The 19,477-nt window shown below is 37.3% G+C and overlaps 1 protein-coding gene across 8 annotated transcripts in view; it reads right to left on the bottom strand.

Annotated features, from left to right (window-relative positions):
- Window positions 1–2,314: 2,314 nt before the first annotated feature.
- The window catches only part of LOC109043926 (growth arrest-specific protein 2), a 189,715-nt gene continuing 172,552 nt past the window's right edge, over window positions 2,315–19,477 (bottom strand). For 7 of the 8 annotated variants that reach the window (XM_072304499.1, XM_072304502.1, XM_019061292.2 and 4 more), the window contains 7 exons: window positions 14,589–14,713; window positions 13,199–13,340; window positions 11,074–11,263; window positions 9,772–10,015; window positions 8,335–8,460; window positions 7,577–7,755; window positions 2,315–5,338 (listed from right to left, as the gene is read on the bottom strand). In XM_072304499.1, coding sequence (XP_072160600.1) covers window positions 7,588–7,755; window positions 8,335–8,460; window positions 9,772–10,015; window positions 11,074–11,263; window positions 13,199–13,340; window positions 14,589–14,713 — 995 coding nt within the window. In that variant the 3' untranslated portion in view covers window positions 2,315–5,338; window positions 7,577–7,587. The remainder of the gene's footprint in view (window positions 5,339–7,576; window positions 7,756–8,334; window positions 8,461–9,771; window positions 10,016–11,073; window positions 11,264–13,198; window positions 13,341–14,588; window positions 14,714–19,477) is intronic. The other variant, XM_072304500.1, reaches the window with a different exon arrangement.

The raw sequence follows: 19,477 nt of genomic DNA on the forward strand, positions 1-19,477 counted from the left end.
ATTTCGATGAAAAATATGCATAAATGTTGTCAAAATTACGTCTTTTAACCAGGGAAATTTGGCAACTCTCGAATGTTCAAACGGCGTTCTTCCTTGGCACGACAGTATACTCGCCTGCGGCTTGTAAGTTGCCGGTGATTGCTGATGGACCACTAAACAAGAAACGAATTTAAGGATTCTGATACATGTGTCCTAACCAGAATTTCACGTAGAACACGATTCTTGCATCGAAAATTACCAAAATCATTTCAGGTCTAAGATATTAACGTTTTTATTTGATATTGGTTACGGGAAATTTGAATTGCCCGTTCACAAGAAACTCAATATTCTACGTGAGTTCAATCGTGTACAGTTTCGACAGGCTTCTCAATCCAGCACTGTTCATTTCCCACTCCGTGTTGCTCAAACTATAAACAAATTGATACAGCTGAGCCAAAGCGTCAAGATTGAGGCTTCCAGATTTTCATATCTCAGAGAGTGTCATGGTAATTTTTAGTGTGCGATTTGACTCACGTAGACCATTGAGTTTTCATGAGCGGGAGGTTTGAATTCACGCGTCAAGAAACATTAAATATCTTGGTTAGGAGTTAATAACAGTAATTTTTGTCGCGAAAATCGTGTTTTACTTAAAATTTTAGTTCAGAAACATGTATCAGAATGCTTGACTTCGTACCGTGTCTAGTGGTCCACTGGCGTAAGAAGTTTCCAATCAGGACGTAACAGAGCTTGCTGACACTGCGCCAATATCAATATCGGCGATGACATTTTCTTGAATTGCCATGTTTCAAAACCACCGCGACTTCGTTACCAATATTGCGCAAAATTTCTAGGGCAAATTCTGAATAATGTCAAAGATGTGTGTTCTACTTGATGAGTAGCACAAAGAAGTGAAAGAATGCTTTAACTCTCTATTTTTCAGGAAGGAATAGAGAAAATTCGAACTGTATACGTTTGAAAGCTGAATTCGAAATGTTGCCGAGTTTCTCAAATTGGTACAAACATTTAAAAATCACATCTAGTCGAGTTTTTGCTGGTTCCGTAGTTCCTCATTCTCTTTACTCAATTTTAACTTAGTGGAAGCATGTTTTGCCTGAGTTGGAACTTTGTCGGTTTTGGGTAGGTACACATGAATTGCGCAAGTCAAAACGGTGGAAACTTGATTTGGCAAAATCCGTGGAAAAGCGCTTTCAAACGTATACCTATGCAGTATGAGGGACGATAGTTGGACTGCATTTTGAAATTTGGAACTATAAATTCTGGCAAAACACTTATGTGCATATGGAAACTAATGGCACATACGTTGTTCTTAAACCGGGCTAGAATTTATACTTCCAAATTGCAAAATGTAGTCCAGTTGGTGTATGACGAGTCCCATTGCATGATATTGAAGGAGATTCGTTTACCTGCATGTTCGTGGCAAAAGAAAGTCACTTCAGACCGATTAGGCGCCTTCAAAAGGGAACTATGCAACACGATCGGCGATAGTTGATGTATAAAAAGTCGCATCGTCTCTCATTGAAGGATATTTTTTCGCCTAGTCCAATGGTGCAGAAAAATGTTGATAAAACAGCCATTGTGCACTGTCTAAAGAGTAAAATTAACAGTAAAAACGTCTGAAAGACTACTCAATGAAGTTATCGTCGTTGGCGTAGTAATCATTCTAAACAATTCGATTCGGGACCATCAAAAATTATACTGGTTTTTTTTTTTTTTTTTTTTTTTTTTTTTTTTTCCTTTTAAAACCTCAATGCCCTTCCACTGAAATTGAAAATGTTTCCCGAATTATGAGGAATCAAAGAGATATTCTGACGATCTTAGGACTTTCTGAAAAGGATATTTTTATTGTAAAATATTTTTTCACCTTCCAGCCACAATCACGAGCGCCATGTGACGTTTCAAAATTTCCGGCGCCATTTTATTTTTTTACAGGGAAATTTTTCAACGAAATTGTTCGGAAATTTCACTGAATTTCATCGGCTGCGAAAAGAAAATTCAGTGAAATTTTCGGACAGTTTCGTTGAAAAATGTCTCTGTAAAAAAATAAAATGGCAGCGTACATTTTGAAACGTCGCATAGCGCTTGCGATACTTTTGTCGGGAGATGACGATTTCAACTCTTATTTTCCGTTGACTTCTATCATCAAAGGACTCGATTGCACAACACGTGTGATAGTTCCTCATATTTATTGGTACTTCTCAAGCATTGTATCTTTCATTTTCTGTTCGGGTTCATAAATCTCTTATCATTACATTAACGAGACTAAAAATTATGATGGGGGGCGACAGTACGAACAAAATAAAAAAAAAAAAAAAACTTTTAAAATTAATAATCAACATTTATTTGATAATTAAACACTAAATTTTGCATAATGCTAGGTCAAAAAATAAATTTGAGAAAAGGACACAGTGAATTTTACCTCTATTTGTTCATCGCATTATTAGTAGATTAATGTTTAGAATCATAGCATTGCCCTAAGTTTTACTTTTTTACTAAAGTGAGGGATGCCGTACACATTAAGGGATATTTTAAGACGGCATAGTAAAATTATCTACGATTACATTAGGGAGAAAGTTTGGTGAGTATGCAAGGGTTATCATGATAAAATCATGGTGCAGTTTACCGATATAATAATCGATACCCAAATGGATCTTTTCAGAGGTGAAATTGGATAATCTTACATGCCTACTTTACAGGGAAAAGAGGGTTCTTGTTTATCAACTGACGCAGTCCAAATAAACATCTAAGTAAAAATTAATAATCACAAATTAACATGATTAAAAAGAATAAAATTATGAACATCTGAAAAATATTTAGGCGGACACCCAGATGTATTCGTAACTATGAAACTTGAAACGACAAACAAATTTTTAAAATTACAAATTTAACAGACAACTTACAACAAATTTCATATATTTTGCAAACAGTTCGAGAGCCTTTCTTTTTTTTCAATTTAGGTAAGCATTGGGTCATAGTAATGGAACTAGTATCACAACACTCAGTAAATTTTTCTGCAAAAGAAAAAGGCACAAAAGTAATTTCTATTTTTCGTTTCCAGCGATGCCCAATCGCAATGGTCACGACCGGTGAATTTCTTTATGAAAATGCAAAATCTTACATTTCACAGTTTTGAATTTGCGAATCGGGTAATCAAGCGTTGAATTCAACGATAGGACAAACATGAAATGAACAAAATATTTGAAGCAGAAAAGTAAGGAAAGAGCACGGTCGAGTGACAGGACGGCTGTATTGATTTGCTTAGCAGTAAAACTACAAAAATAATGGCTGCAAATTCTGTAAAAAGTGAAAATAATAATCTGAACAAAGGCAATTTAAAAGTAAAAAAAGAAGTTCAATTTTCCGTGAGAAATTTAAAGTAATTCTACAGTACACATATGGGGGACTTAGCAGAGAGACTCCTTGAAAAAATTTGGATAGTATTTGAAAATTGTTAACCAAATTTAAAAAAAATATATACCTACTTAGCACACATAAACTATGAAACAGAAAAACGGCTTCCATAAAATTTTAAATAGTAAATCCTTCTAGGAAGTATACCACCTTGTCTTTTTAATTTTTGATATTCAAATGTGAAAAACTGTGAAAATAATGAGAAAATAATTTTTTTTTTTTTAAATTAAAATACCTACAGTACATACTTAATCACTTAATCTAAATCTGTTAGAAAGATAAGTACGTAGTAGGACTGCTTTTAATTCGAAAGCATTTCATGAGAAAAACTTATCATGGGTAAGGGAGATTAAAGAAGTTAAAAATTGGAAAGGTAAATTATCATTGACACTCCTGTGTATTCACATTTACAGAATAAATAAAAGGAAAAAAGAAATCCTGATAATTTATTTGATTAATGACTAAAAGCACCAGATTTGAATCTCTGGCCTGCAGAGACTCTAAAATTTAGCAGAAAGTAATACTGACAGCTGATCCACTGAAATTTTGCACCGAAAATTTACATTTTGCAATTAACAGAAGTGTTATACATGATTCATGAGCCTTTTTATCCCATTTCTTTCGCTGTGCGTGATGGCTCAATGTGAAAAATGCGCGTACCTCGGGGACAAAGAAAGTTCTTGTTTTCCAATTCTTTAAACTGATCTTTCATTGAATAAAAATCTCTTCTTTCCCCCAAAATCTTCATAGCTATATCTTCCCCCCCCCCCGGTCTTTCTTGAAAATTACCATGATTTCGTGAAATACACGCAAAAATTACCGAATTCCTTTGAAAAACTTGCGAATTTTATGGCGCTATTTGAAGAATAGTGCGGTTTTAACGCTACTGCGCGGTGGCCTTTTCCATGTTCACAGGCCTCCATCTTTTCGTTTCCGATCTAGCGATCATGATAGCCTGATCAGGAAGTTTCTTAACCTCTGGGATAGGTACCTCAATTACAAATTTTAAGAATCTTTGATTAGGTTTCATTTTCTTAAGGGAGGACTAATCATAATATTTCGCCCCAACTTGCGTGATTTTCCTGAAATGAATGAGGGGAATTTACAGGAAGTTAGAATAGAGACTGTTGGTTGGTTTTCCTTTTAAAAAAATCATGTGAACAGAGATTTACAGAGTTAAAATTTGAGATAGTTGGGTATTTTTCAACGTCAGCCATCGCTATTATCCTGAAAGTTCTCAGTTTGAAAGAAATTTATTGCTGATGGAGTTCATTTTTGAAGTGACTCAAAATATAGAGGCGCATAGTGATTTCAGAAAAATTGATCGAAGCTTCGGGTGTTATCACTAAATAATATTATTATTATTTTTTTTTAAATTAAAGTCACATAGTAATCATGATGAGCTCTGAAAAAGCAGAACATGTAAAAATAAATTACGGTATCAAAACGTATAGGTTCCATTCAATAAATGTTTTGAAAATTTAAAATTATCTACTAATAGATAGAATGCATTTTTCTTTCATTTGGACGGCAAGTAACAGCTCCGAGACGAAATGATCCAAGATCGAGAAAATTTAAAATTTGCTCTCATTACTTATTGATGCAAATTTCGAAATCTGCTGGAGTAGGAAGTGTAAAGAACACATTTCACACAACCATTATCGTTGAAATCGCTTGCAAGATACGTACGGTAAAATGTTTTTTGACTGCATGGAACATTAAATTATTTCCCCTCCTCGGGTAGCTTATGTAACAAATATTGTACATAGAGATTATTTACAAAAATACAATTCTCGAACCTGGCAGCCGAAGTACCTCTAAGAAATGAACGGCAAGGTCCGTTTAAGTTTGGTTGAGGGAACGTCATTTATTGGCAAAATGATTTCCTTTTGCTGATCCTTGTGGTTCGTGTTTTTTCACGAAAACTGACCTGTAAAAAAAATCGATACAACTTGGATTAGTTGACGAAGGATATACCAGTATTAGGGTGGTTTCACGAAAACTGGAATAGTTTTGTCGCCGTAACAGACAACACATTTTTCGGTCATATTTTTGTAGTAATGATAATTACTCAAATTTCCTCGCATTAATCTTCAAAGGGCTACGTTTTATAACGTTTTCTAATGATTTATTACTCTTCTTCTCAGTTAATATTATATAAATTCGGAAAATGTGCTGTCTGTTACGCGGTAAAAAGTCAGCGTAACAGACAGCACATTTTCGGCCATTTATATATTAAAATTGAAAAGTAGAGCGATAAATAGTAGAAAAGCGTTATAACACGTAACCCTGTGTAGATTAATGAAAACAATTCGAGTGCTTATCAATACTACTAAAAATATGACCGAAAAATGTTTTGTCTGTTACGGCGACAAAACTATTCCAGTTATCGTGAAACCACCCATTAAAGTTATTATATTTGGAATACGTGCCTACACATGAACAGGTTGCGAAGTTTTCGTGTTTTTTTTTTTCTTTTCAGTAAGTCAATACTGACACTGAAATGAAAATTAAATAAAAAGTGTTTCATACACTTCAGAAATTATTTAAGAACAAAAATCATTCGTGCTGAAAAAGCCTAGAAGAAGAAGCATGATCAGAAAACATGTCTCGTTAGTTAGGAGAAAACATGAATGTATTTAAAAGTCACGTGCTGCGGAAAATGCACGTGTAGTTGCAGTTTCAAAAACACATTGATCATGACAACGATTTTTTATCTGCTCCGAAAGAATGCGGTTTTTTAATATTTTCAACCAAAAATTGAAAGGGGCAAGAAATGGGTATTTTCAGTACATGACATTTTGAAACATCCGTTAGGATATTTGAAAAATTAACAAAAATACGGAGCAACATTTTAGTTACCCTGGTAAAAATTGACGATAGGGGCTGCGTTTCAAAATACCATAGGAGTTCTTAAAGCCGACTAAAGAAGGCTATTGAAAATCATACAACTGGCTGTAGAAAGCGGAGCAAATCATTTGGCCGGACTATACGAAACTATAAAAAGTATTCAGTCGGGCTATAGTTCCTATCGCCGGGCTTTACACTTTATCGCCATTGGCTATAAAAGGCTATAAGAAATTGTGTAGAAATTCGTGTGCTTTGGAAATAATTAAGTTTGATACGGAACTACCTTAATATTTACAAAACACACAATGTATTTTCCTTTAAAACATACTTTTTTTTCATCAATTAAAATGAGGATAGTCCATACAGAGTGTGCAAACATTTCAAAATCATGAGTTGAAAAACGCTGACTCCGCGAGATTAAATATTAGAGCCTAACACAAAGCGGAGCGGCGACGCACTGGCGCCTACAAACCTAACAGGGATACTTCACGCATTGCGCAATGCGTGAAGTATCCCTGTTAGGTTTGTAGGCGCCAATGCGCGTTTCGCGCTCTCTGCTCGCCCGCCGCGCTGCAGCGTGTCACGGCGTCTGAAGCAACTGTTTCACACCAGAGGTATTGCACAGTATCATAAGAAATTGAAGGCACTCCAACATATTAAGAATGACAGGCATCCTTCAAAAGTACGGAGCTTTCCTTGCAAAATAAATCAAGATACTACAGCACAAAAAGAGAGCGGTAGTCCAAAGACTAACTAAGTCCTAGTATCCGTATTTAGTAACGTTTATCATAAACTTTATCGTCTGGCTGCTGCTTAGTCGCCATCGGCTATGAAAGGTTATAAGAAATTGTACAGCCGGCTGCAGAAACTATTGGAAATCTTACAGCCGGCTTTAGGACTATAGCATTTTGGAACACAGATTCTACTGCCAATTTTTACCAGGGATGCTGCAAGCTGTCAGAAGAAAATAATAATTATCGACAGCATATAAAATTTGTTGAAACTTTGGTCAAGTCCCACAATGTTCACCACATAAATAAAGCTCTTGGTGTATTTAACACAATGCGAAAAAGGGCACATAAAATCGTGATCATGCTTTTGACGACTGAATTTCAGCTGTTCATCGCTACTTAGATAATAGTTCCCATTGAAAAAAGCAAGATCTAGGTGCTGAAATCATTGGTTCCTAATTTCTGTGCAATGTAAAAATGGTTTCTTTTGTTGAAAGTATTTCGGGTTTCAAAGATAACCATCGAATAATTCTGTGCCCCGTAGCAGAGTCAATAAGTGAAAAAATGAAGTGCAAACAAGTACTAACAAAGTGTGCGGTTAGCTACTACGCAGGTACTTCTTAGGAGTGCAGTGCCGCGGTACTGGAGAGTTGGTGCGACTTACAGATCGCGAGAGTTGTTGGCAAGGGTCGTGTCGCATCAAGAAATGCTCTAGTGTATCCCACCCACCTCCAACACGTACCATCATGTGAGTATCTTTCAGCAGCTGTGAACAGAAAAAAAACCCAGTCATAATTCAATTAATATAAAATAAAAGAATCCACCAGCTCAAGCAAGACAGGAGCGCCAAAACTAACATCCCGTAGGCCGGTAATATCGGACGCGCGATGCATGACAGGTTGCTGGTAACGCCTTGAATGCAACATTGGCGTGGCGTGAATTGCGATATATCGATTGTTATGCCATTTAAATCTGTGGAAAAGTATCGATAAACAGGGTGTTCGCAGCGAACACCTAAATAATCGATTATTTACCACAGTTTCACATGGGGGAAATATCGATAAATCGCAAAGCACGCCACGCCACTGGAATGCAACTATTCGTGCTTCAAGGGCATGCAAAGTGTATACACGGAAAAATGAAGGCGTTTTTCCGCACTCGTGGCCGCTAAACACTCGCTCAGTTCTCGCTCGGCTGAAATACATTGTTTTGATGAGGAAGGGAAGAAAAATCGTCTCTATTGAGAAAAATGATGAGAATACTGTAAGAATTTCAGGAGTAGCAGTTAGTCCATAAAGGAGTCAAGAAGTCTGAGAATTGATGAGAGAAAAATTAGAATACTTACCCTGATAAAGACATTTCGACCAGCTATGGAATACCTTCCCTCTCCAACTTTATTGACTTTTAGTTTATCACATTTGCTACCCAAGCAGTGACAATGCCTTTGAACTTCTTTTGTGGCTTGTTGGACCTGAAATAAGTGAAAAAGTGTCGTTCCAATTAATTTTAGCGTTTCATAATTTTTTTTATTATTTTGTTTTAATTTTACTTTTTTTCAGAATTTATGGTTATGACTGTTGCGAGTGTGATGAATAAAAATAGCTACTTGCAGCTAAGGATTTTTTCTTAAATTTTTGTTGAATGATAATTGAGAGCCGCTCAAAACATCTTGCCCTTTTAAGAAAATTTAGCAGAAGGTTCTGGATATTACGTACAGATAAGTAATGTGTACACCTCCTAGCTGTATGGCTAGAGGAAAAGTAATCTTGTGACCTAAGAGAAAATTAAATTTCTTTGAATGAGACGACTTTTAATTTCACTCAAAATAAATTTCCGCACACACGACCAATTTTCTTTCCATCAAAGAGAATTAGGATTCAGTTTAAAAAAATTTACTGAACCTTTTTTTTCAGTGCACTGTTAAGAATTTTGGAGTGGCCAAGGTCGATGTCGAGGCTTCCTTGCCCAAAAACCTATGCTACACGCATCAAAATTCAAAATTCCCTCCCTCAAAACATCCATCCTTTAAGCGCATATGATCCAAAAGTAGTCACCAAAATTTTAAAACTCTTTAGGCAATTAAATTTAAAAATTTAAGGTTTCCTGGTCACCGACGTAAATAGCCTGGTTTCTGATCGTCGTAAATTAACTAACCCCTGCTAAAAATGGTGAGTACAAATGAGTAGAAAATCAAAGTCATATGAATAAAATTTCAATTCATATGAATAGAATTTCAACTCATATGAATAGAATTTCAACTTATATGAGTAAAATTCAACTCATAAGAGCAGAATTTCAATATTCACTTTTCGCCGACTCATATGACTAGAGATTTTAACTCATATGACTAGAGATTTCAACTCACATGAGTTCAGCGTTATCTATCGTGTCCGATATCTCAGAAACTAGTCACCGCATCAAAAAAATTATAAGAACAAAATGTTCTTATTTTTCAAATTTACCTATGTCGGTGTCTCCTGGTCAAAAACACCACTTCTGAAAAATGAAAAAAATTGAATTCATATGAGTTGAACTTTTCTACTCTTATGAGTAGAATATTCTAGTGATATGAGTAGGATTTCTACTCATATAAATAGGAAATTCTACTCATGTGAGTCGGCGAATTCTGAATAGCCTACTCATCATTTTTAGCGGGGGCAACCTATACTACGTTGCCTTTACTACTATTAGTGGTGTTCCACATGAACTACTAATCAGTTTATAAGCCATAGCTTTTTCTCAGTGCACTACATGAGACGTGAAATGAGCACGATGAAAATACCTTTCTATCTAGGAGACTGATGCCGACTTGTTCATCGTCGAAATCAGGGTCCTCTGCGGAACCGCGCGACCATTCGTCCTCTGTCGTGTCACTAGGGATTCCGTCGCTTGCGCCCCTGAGAATCGGCGCGGGTCCTGTTTCGCTCGTTGCTCGTCGCAATTTCTCGCTTTTCCCTATGGTGCAGTGATCTGGGCTCACACCGCGATGCACCCAACCTCCGCCTCCGCCCAAAACCGACGTCGAGCTGTTGGCAAAATCAAAACAAATAAATTCTCAAGCTTTCGGCAGAGTCTCATGACTCTTAGGAGCATCGTGTAGGGTCGCAAAATTACATGAAAAATAAAATCATGAAATTCCACGTGAAATATTTCATGAAATTTCAGAAATCCATGAAAAATATTGAAAAATATCCGAGAAAAAACACTTTTTTAATGACAAGTTTACACCATCACGGAAAAATAAAATTGCTGATTAAACAATTAAATTGTTAAAAAATAAGTCCGACATGTTTCAATGTATATTTTACAATTAAAAAATGCTATTCCCACTATTAATATAGCTTCCCACAATTGGACTGAGTTAAGCAGAATGGAACCAACCCACATTTTGGAAAAAATTGAGTTATGAGTTGTTTTGAACTCAACCACTGCTCTACTATCTATCGCCAAAAATTCAAAGTTTTTGTTGGAGCAAATTTTGCAGAAATTGAACTTGAAGTTTATCTTTAACATTGAGTCTTATGCAGGAGCCAAACTTTAAACCTCTTTTTCTCGGTTCGATCCCGATGTGGCTTGGTTCCTTTCTGTTTAACTCCGTCCAATTGTAAAATGTACATTCGAAACATGTCGGGCATATTTTTTAACTACTGAATTGAATTAGTGAGAACGAAAACACACCAACTCGGAAAAATGAAAATAATCAAGATACGCACAAAACTGCAGAATAGGTGGAGAAGTTAGTTTAAGAAAAAGATACTTGCTGCCGAAAGACAAGCACTTATTGACACTTTAAAGGTCCAAGTTGGAACATATGCGCTAACTTCAATGACCTTTATGCAAATTAAATGTCTTTAATGGAAAATGAGCGTTTTCGAGTTACCAAGTTGGTGTGTTTTCGTTCTCACTGATTCAATTGTTAAATCAGCAATCCTCTCTTGGAACAAATCAGCAATGCACACTTCAAGTAGTGGTAAAAAAACCTCAATTTCAAGTTTTCCAGCATCAAAGCTCTCTTACACCCGGTTCTGATTCGACGAAAAAATCAAAAATGTGCATGAAGAGGCACGAACTGAGGTTCACTCACCTGCTGTGCCTGAGTGTTTTACTGTCGTAGTGCCAAGCCGTCATCCCCAGTCCGGAATCGTGTTGTGATTCCTCTTCGGCGATTTCTCTCTCCAACTGAACCAGCCCCGGTGGTTCGACATTGTAAAGTGATGCTATTCTGGCTACTTCCATCAGGCAAAGTAACACATTCCTCGGATTCGCGTGCAGAACTGTAAAAATATTTGCACCACAAAATAAAACAGAGTAAGTTTAATTTGCATTTTGGGCATTGGCCCTTGTAACATCTTAGGCGGAGGCTTTTTCGGCCGAGTTTTCAATGCAATTAAGAGCATGCATTCATAAAATAATGATTAGGTATCTGTTCCCGGTTTGAAGAGGAGTTGTGAGTCAATCGACTCATTGCTCGAGCCGACTGAGACACAAACTTAACGGCAAGTGAAATAATTTAGAGAATATTACGGTCAGTTTAGAGCAAAATGTAGTCTTTTACACTGCCGTGCTAAGGAAGAACGCCGTATGAACATTCGGGAGTTGCCGAATTTCCTTCAATAAAATGTTCATTTTTGTGGAAAGTCATGAATATTTTTCCTTGAAATTTTCAGGAACTTTAGGTGAAATTGCGAACAATATTAGCTGAAAAATTGGAGGAAGAATATTCATATAAGTCTACATGGAAATTCATGTATTATCGATCGAAATTTGACAACGCCTGGAGGCTCATACGGCGTTTTTCCTTGGCATGGCAGTACAGTCAATTAGCCTACATTTGGCAATAAGGAAACTTTATATCTGCCTCGTGTACAGAAATACCTATCTGCACGCATACAGAAATTAATGATACAGACAGACAACGAATGAAGCTCACAAACCACGCATATCAGTTTGCAGATGCGTACTTCCTTCCATACTCTATTTTTTAAAAATTGAAAACTACTCAATGACAATTCTTAAAACTGCCTTGATTTTTCTGCACTGTGCGAAGAAAATTCTGTGAAAACTTCAAAGAATGATGCTGGTTTTTTCTCCTTTAAAAAAACCAAAGATTTTAAAACACCGCAAACGAAAAACAAAGTTTAAGAGTTTCACCGTCAATAGGCTGTTTTTGACAGTGGCGTGGCGTGCTTTGCGATTGATCGATTGTTATGTCCTTTAAACCTATGGAAAAGGATCGAGGGACAGAACACCTTAATAGTCGACCTTGGCGCAATGCGTGCAGTATTCCTACAGGCTCGTAGGCGCTATGCGTTTCACGCCGACCGCTGTTGACCGCACTGCGTTTGACGCAATCTGTGAAGTATTCATACAGTCTTGCAGGCGCTAATGTGTTTCATGCCGAACGCCGCGCCGAGGGCATCTCCTTTACATCTCAAGTCCTCGTCATCATTGCTCCCTGCACCGTGCTGTTCTGGGCTAAATTACGTGTTTGGTTTCTCTCTCAACTATAGACTAATGAAAGGTGCTGTCTCTTGTATCACCGAAAGACGAACGAATTAGAAATTGCTGTACTCTCGGGAAATGAGAGATTTTGTCGCCTTATCTCGTTTGTAATTTTTTTTACTAAATCCGATTTTTTTTTCATACATACACTCCAGTCGCTTTACAGCGCGCTCGGGCGCTCTGCGACACCTAATCGCCATCCTTGCCTATCGATCCAGAGGTCATCTGGTAGATGGCATCTTGTGATTTCATCTTGAATGCCACCAATCCACGATTTTGCTGGGCGTCCCCTACGCCTTCTCCCAGGAGGAACCCAATCTAGCACCTTCTTAGGCAACCTATCATCCGCCATTCGTTGAACATGACCATACCAGACAAGCTGTTTGGTCATAATTTCATGCACGATGTTCTGCTCGGCGTTCATGATCTCACGGACTCTTTCGTTCCTTACGTGATCTCTCCTCGAGATTCCGGCTGATCTTCGCCAGAAATCCATCTCAGTTGCCTTAAGAATCTTTTTGGTACGCTCTTTCATGGGCCACACTTCACTGCCGTAGGTCAGAATTTTTTTTTCATACCGCATTTAAAAAAAATTGAAAAATTTGCCGCCATGGGTTGCGGCCCATGTGGCCACCCCCTAAATCCACCCCTGAATGTGTTAGGTAAAACTATAGAACATTCCGGAAAAAGTTATGTCTAAAGCCTACCTAAGTCTTCACTTTCGAAAAGTAAGTGTTGGTGAACTCCAAGTTTCCGACAAAATTGGATGAATTTGTCCATGTTATCACGGGCGAAGAAGCTTCTCCTAGCGGCGGATTCGAAACAGCGACCAGAAATAACTGGAATTGGCTGCGAAAAGAATATTGAATCGATTATTCATGAACATATTGGCGGGGAAAAAAGCAGAGAAATAAATTGAGCCGCACAGATTGTGGTCACGCAATATTGCCACTTGCACTTAATTTTTAGAGCTGACTTTACAACTATAATGAGAATGGATCTGTAGTCAATCAATGGATTGATGATAGCTGAATTTTAACAGATCTTTTCAAAATTTTGAAATATTTAAATATTTTTGTAGTCTTAGGTACTAATTGGCGAATACTTTGAAATAACTTCGAGACTACTATCCAGGGGTATCCTGTAAATCGTTTAATTTCTCTTATTTGCACTCGAAGAGTGTTTTCCACAACAAGATTGGTGAAATCATGTTGTCAGATACGTGGATTCAGACGTTTCGAACCAAAGGGACAGAGCGGGGGTCCAGGAGGCTATTCACAGAAAGTTTTCGAGATCTCTAACATTTAATATATAGTTTGAGGCAGTTTCATCATGAATAATTAACAGATATGAGCATTCTTCCTTCTCCTTTCCTCCGTTCCTTCCTTCTTTCTTCCTTCCCATATTTTCCTCCCTTCTTTTGGAAGAACGGGGGAAGGCGTACGCCCCCAGCGCCCCCTCTGGATCCGCTTTTGCTGTTTTCACATATTGTGGCGTGTTTTCCCGAGAGTCACTCAGGAGTTCTAGCAAAAATCCCAGAAATTTAGAAATTTTCGACTGGGTGATGGCAAAATCTTCGTATAAAATAAGTAGAGTCATCTCATAGAGAAAGCTGATAAGCTTATCTGCCCTGCGGGGCGATTATTGAAACGCTATCGACTGTATGTCGCCGCTCTGTCGTGTCGCGCCATCGACTAAGCATATGCTTAGTCATTTCAATAATCGCCCCGCTGCTAAGGAAGAACGCCGTATGAGCCTTCAGACGTTGCCAAGTTTCTTCCGATAAAAACCAAATTTACTGGGCAAATTGTGAACATTACATTCCAAAATTTTCAGACAATTTTGTACGCAATTTAATCTAAAATATCTGAAAACAAGGAAAAGTATACATACATGTTGTCAAAAATACATGTTTTATCAAGGGAAATTTAGCAACTCTCGAATGTTCATACGGCATTCTTCCTTAGCACGGCAGTTTTGCGATGCCATGTTTCATACCGCTCTTGTTGAGGCAAATTAGGAACCACGCGAAGTTCTGATAGAGTGATCGTGAAAGAAGACGGAGGACGTCATGTGTAGAATGAGTTGCCTGCTCACCTTTTTGCAGGCGCCGTGATGAGCTGCTTCCTGCATCTTTTCTTGAATGACTCGAGCTAACCGGCACAAGACAACACCGTTGTCAAGCATGTCCAGGAGATTGGAGGCTGTCAGACAGTCCAGACCTGCACAAAACAAAACAAACGAGAAATTAAATTAAAACACGCTATAAGCTCAAGCCGATACAAAAATAAATGCAGAATGAAAGGTAGAAAGTAATCAAAAGTTGTGGACACAGAGGCGTATTTTGACAGCTCGAGCACACGCCATGAAATGAAAGTTCATGGTCGTGCTGAAAGTTTTTATTTTGTCAAAAAATCACATAAAGAAGTGGTAAGACTCTTGAAAAAGTTGTGAAATTGGAAAATTCTGTTGGAAAAATTCACTTGTAATGAGAGAATTCATCGGTGAAAGGAACACGAGGTTGTTGAAACAATCGAAATGTAGAACATATCGATGACCTAAGTGCGAAACCATGTATCTCAGTTCGCGACGTTGCGGAATTCCTGTCATACTTTCTTTTTTCTTCACAAAACTAGTCTACAAAGTTTCGTAAAAACTGTCTTGATTTTTCATCTTGGTTAGCAGAATAATCTGTGTGGATTTCAAAATATAAAGCTTGCTTGTTCCTCTTCGAAAAATAAAATAGGAGCGGAAATTTTGAAAAACCGCAATGGAGGTACGTGGTTTCGCAGTTTGGCCATCGATATTAGGACAAATTATCATTATTTGCGCTTCATAATTTCTAGCGCTGAGTTCGAAAACTTCAATTTTTTTTCTATTTGCCCGTTGATTTAAAGTAAATTGAGGTTTCTTCCAGATACATGGAAAACAAATATCACAAGTTCACGAAATTGGACGTATTTCTGCCAAACGAACTATGTGCTTTAAGACATCATGAGCCCTGAGACCAATATGAATATATGCATAAAAGGGCTCACGCCATAATGCACATGGTTCTGTTTGACAGAAATACGTCCAATAGTCTTCGCTGTTTGATAAGGTGGTTCTCTGGTAAAATTACATAATTGGATCTTATTCCAAAAATTCTCTACACTAAACACTCAGTCATAAAATATCCAGTGCTCCCATTCCATGTCCGTTAAAAGTTCCGGGATTCGGAACTTTTTTGTTCCAATGAGCCAGTTCGGCTGAATTTTTTTATTACATATTATGAAAGTCCTTGGTGAAATGAGTATACAGAATTTTTTTCAGATTTTTTTTGAGCCCTCTGGCCTGAGAAATCTTACTTCAAAAATGCCAAAAATTGAAGGTCTCTGAAACGCTGTTTGAATCGCGCGGGCTGAGAACTGACGTCACACCTCAGGTGGTGACGACCCTTGGTTTATTCCGAGTTAGTCCGAACAATATGGCTGCTGCCCGGTTTGCTTATTTAGCGAAAGTTTCTATCTGTATATTACTATATTGTGATTTAGTGGTAAAATTTGACGAGAAATTTGTTGAAACATTTGGTTTCGTCCGAAATTAACTCTTTCTTGATGAAAAAAGGCGTTAAAGTTCGCGAAATTTATTCACCGGGCGTCCGCGAGTGAGCATCGGCTATCGGAAACGACGGGCTCGTAAACAAACGAAGATTGATAACAGGAAGGATCCAAACAACTCGGAATCTTTTGATTTTCTTTACCTTTAAACCATTTCTGACTTCTACAAAGCATCTGAAAATCAGTTTTATCGTATTTTACAATCTGGAGCTAGAGTCTATCGGCTCATTGTGATGTGTATTCAGAGTATTCTGAAACAGAAAGTCAGTTGTCATAAGTTCACACCCAGACATTCTTTTCTTGGATCATTCGCTTTTCATTTTCGCCTCAAATCAAGTGTTTTGTAGTTTCCTTATCTGAAGTATGTGGTTTTGAATTCATACAAGAGTTTGAAGTTCATCTGTTTTAGCATTAAAGCCTATTGAGCCCTCAAACTTTACCGATATGATTACAGTTCAAGGTTCCTCTGGTCCGTACCAAGTGATTAGGTACACATCAAAGATGTGTCCTATGGTTCTTCAAATTAACAGTTCAGAAGTAAATTAGAGACTACAGTAACTTAATCCACTCCTGCCCTTTCCTTCAGTGTTTGTTCGTGTCTGTTCTTTATGCGTTACCACTCTAGTGCATACACCGGTAATGTAGGTTAGATAGGTATTATCGCATATTTTCTACTAGCAGTACCTTCTCTTAAGCGTTCTAATTTAGCAAAGAAATTCCACCAGTTGCAGAAAATTGTGTGCGTAATGAATAAGTGAATATGAATACCTCCTTTTGGTTACTCAAAGTTTCTCAGATCCGTCTTAAGGAGGTTTCGCATGTAGGTGCATGATCAGTTTTGCCAGATGAAATTACTGCTCTAGCAGCTTCAAATTTATACTTTGATCTCTGATTCACTAATAAATGACACTTTATGGTGTCATTTATATTTAATCAGTTCAAAGCTAATGCGACAATAAATCATCAAAGGTCCGATTGAGGAAGAAATTTTCCGGTGAGTGCCACGGCTGAATCAACATTCCAACTAGACTTGCGAAGGTATCAACCCAAACAGACTCATGAGGAAGTGATACCTATATGGTAAGTGAGAATTCTATTAAGGCTCTTTCATTTCTTAGATGCGGAGTGCATTAAAAATTTCTAAATCTGCTCATCTGCAGTCATATACTTGAAGAGGAGTACAACATGAAATGAAGGTGAAGTAACGAAATCGTGGGAATGAGTTAAGGTGATTCGATGGACGCCATATTTTGTGTCAGAACGGCATGCGATATATCGCATCAATTGGTTCCATATTTTCAGCTACTCGTCATTTTTCTCCTATTTTGAGATCGCGCTTCTGTTGTCAGGAGTCTAAAGCACTCACTTACCAATTTTAACAAAGAAATTCAACGTAATAAAGGCGTGGTTTTTTCTGAGAGAAAACATCGCATTCGATACTGATATCGAAACTGCACTCGAATGCGATATTTTCTCTCTGAAAAAACCACGCCTTTAATACGTTGAATTTCTTTGTTAAAATTGGTAAGTGAGTGCTTTAGACTCCTGACAACAAAATTGCGATCTCAAAATAGGAGAAAAATGACGAGTAGCTGAAAATATGGAACCAATTGATGCGATATATCGCATGCCGTTCTGACACAAAATATGGCGTCCATCGAATCACCTTAATCCTACAGCTTCTCTCCACTGAGACACGGATGAAGTAATCTGAAAGCCTTAAGCTGGAAGTTGGCAATGATGGAGGTTCCATGGTGTTTTTCCTGCCTTGAAAGATAAGGTTGTGCTGCAGGCCTTAAGCACTATGGAAAATTTGAAATATTGTGATTTTAAACGCAGGCTTCATCTAAGAATATGGAAATCGATCTCAAGTGCTTTCTCAGATAACTTTCAGAGTTTTTATTTTCATATATAAGAGACAATTATGAGATGATTATCCTACTATTCATGGTATTTCTGATTGAGAGTCAACTAGTTCACTTGATGCATTCACTTTCCTTTCAAAGAATGAAATATTAGAGGTGACTCTCAAACACTGCAACCGAGAAAGGGCCTTTTTGCATCCAGTGCCTCAATTACGTATTGACTACGGTGTTCAAAACTTCTACTTTCAGTTTAGATTTTAAATGGAAAACAAGTTGACTTAACGCTCTACATATTCACAAAATTTTCGGCATGTAGAAGATATAAATATCGCACACATTTCAGAAATTTTGTCGAATAATTTTTCCATTAGGACATCAAGAGAAGCAATCAGACTAAAACTTAGTGAATCTAGGTAAGTACTTTCTCAGATTAGCCATGCCACTACTTTTCCACGCTTTTTCATTAATCATTATCCACAAAGTTAAACATACTTAAATCTAAATGTTACACTAAACTTGTGTATTTAACCTGATAGTACCTCAGTAATTATAATTATCTTACCTGTTAAACTGTATGATGCAATGAAAAAAATTTCACTTCCAGACAGATGACCATTTCCTGGTTGATACCTTCGCAAGTCTAGTTGGAATGTTGATTCAGCCGTGGCACTCACCGGAAAATTTCTTCCTCAATCGGACCTTTGATGATTTATTGTCGCATTAGCTTTGAACTGATTAAATATAAATGACACCATAAAGTGTCATTTATTAGTGAATCAGAGATCAAAGTATAAATTTGAAGCTGCTAGAGCAGTAATTTCATCTGGCAAAACTGATCATGCACCTACATGCGAAACCTCCTTAAGACGGATCTGAGAAACTTTGAGTAACCAAAAGGAGGTATTCATATTCACTTATTCATTACGCACACAATTTTCTGCAACTGGTGGAATTTCTTTGCTAAATTAGAACGCTTAAGAGAAGGTACTGCTAGTAGAAAATATGCGATAATACCTATCTAACCTACATTACCGGTGTATGCACTAGAGTGGTAACGCATAAAGAACAGACACGAACAAACACTGAAGGAAAGGGCAGGAGTGGATTAAGTTACTGTAGTCTCTAATTTACTTCTGAACTGTTAATTTGAAGAACCATAGGACACATCTTTGATGTGTACCTAATCACTTGGTACGGACCAGAGGAACCTTGAACTGTAATCATATCGGTAAAGTTTGAGGGCTCAATAGGCTTTAATGCTAAAACAGATGAACTTCAAACTCTTGTATGAATTCAAAACCACATACTTCAGATAAGGAAACTACAAAACACTTGATTTGAGGCGAAAATGAAAAGCGAATGATCCAAGAAAAGAATGTCTGGGTGTGAACTTATGACAACTGACTTTCTGTTTCAGAATACTCTGAATACACATCACAATGAGCCGATAGACTCTAGCTCCAGATTGTAAAATACGATAAAACTGATTTTCAGATGCTTTGTAGAAGTCAGAAATGGTTTA

Source organism: Bemisia tabaci, chromosome 9 (genome assembly GCF_918797505.1).
Source record: "Bemisia tabaci chromosome 9, PGI_BMITA_v3".
In the NCBI taxonomy this organism is placed as follows: Eukaryota; Metazoa; Arthropoda; class Insecta; order Hemiptera; family Aleyrodidae; genus Bemisia; species Bemisia tabaci.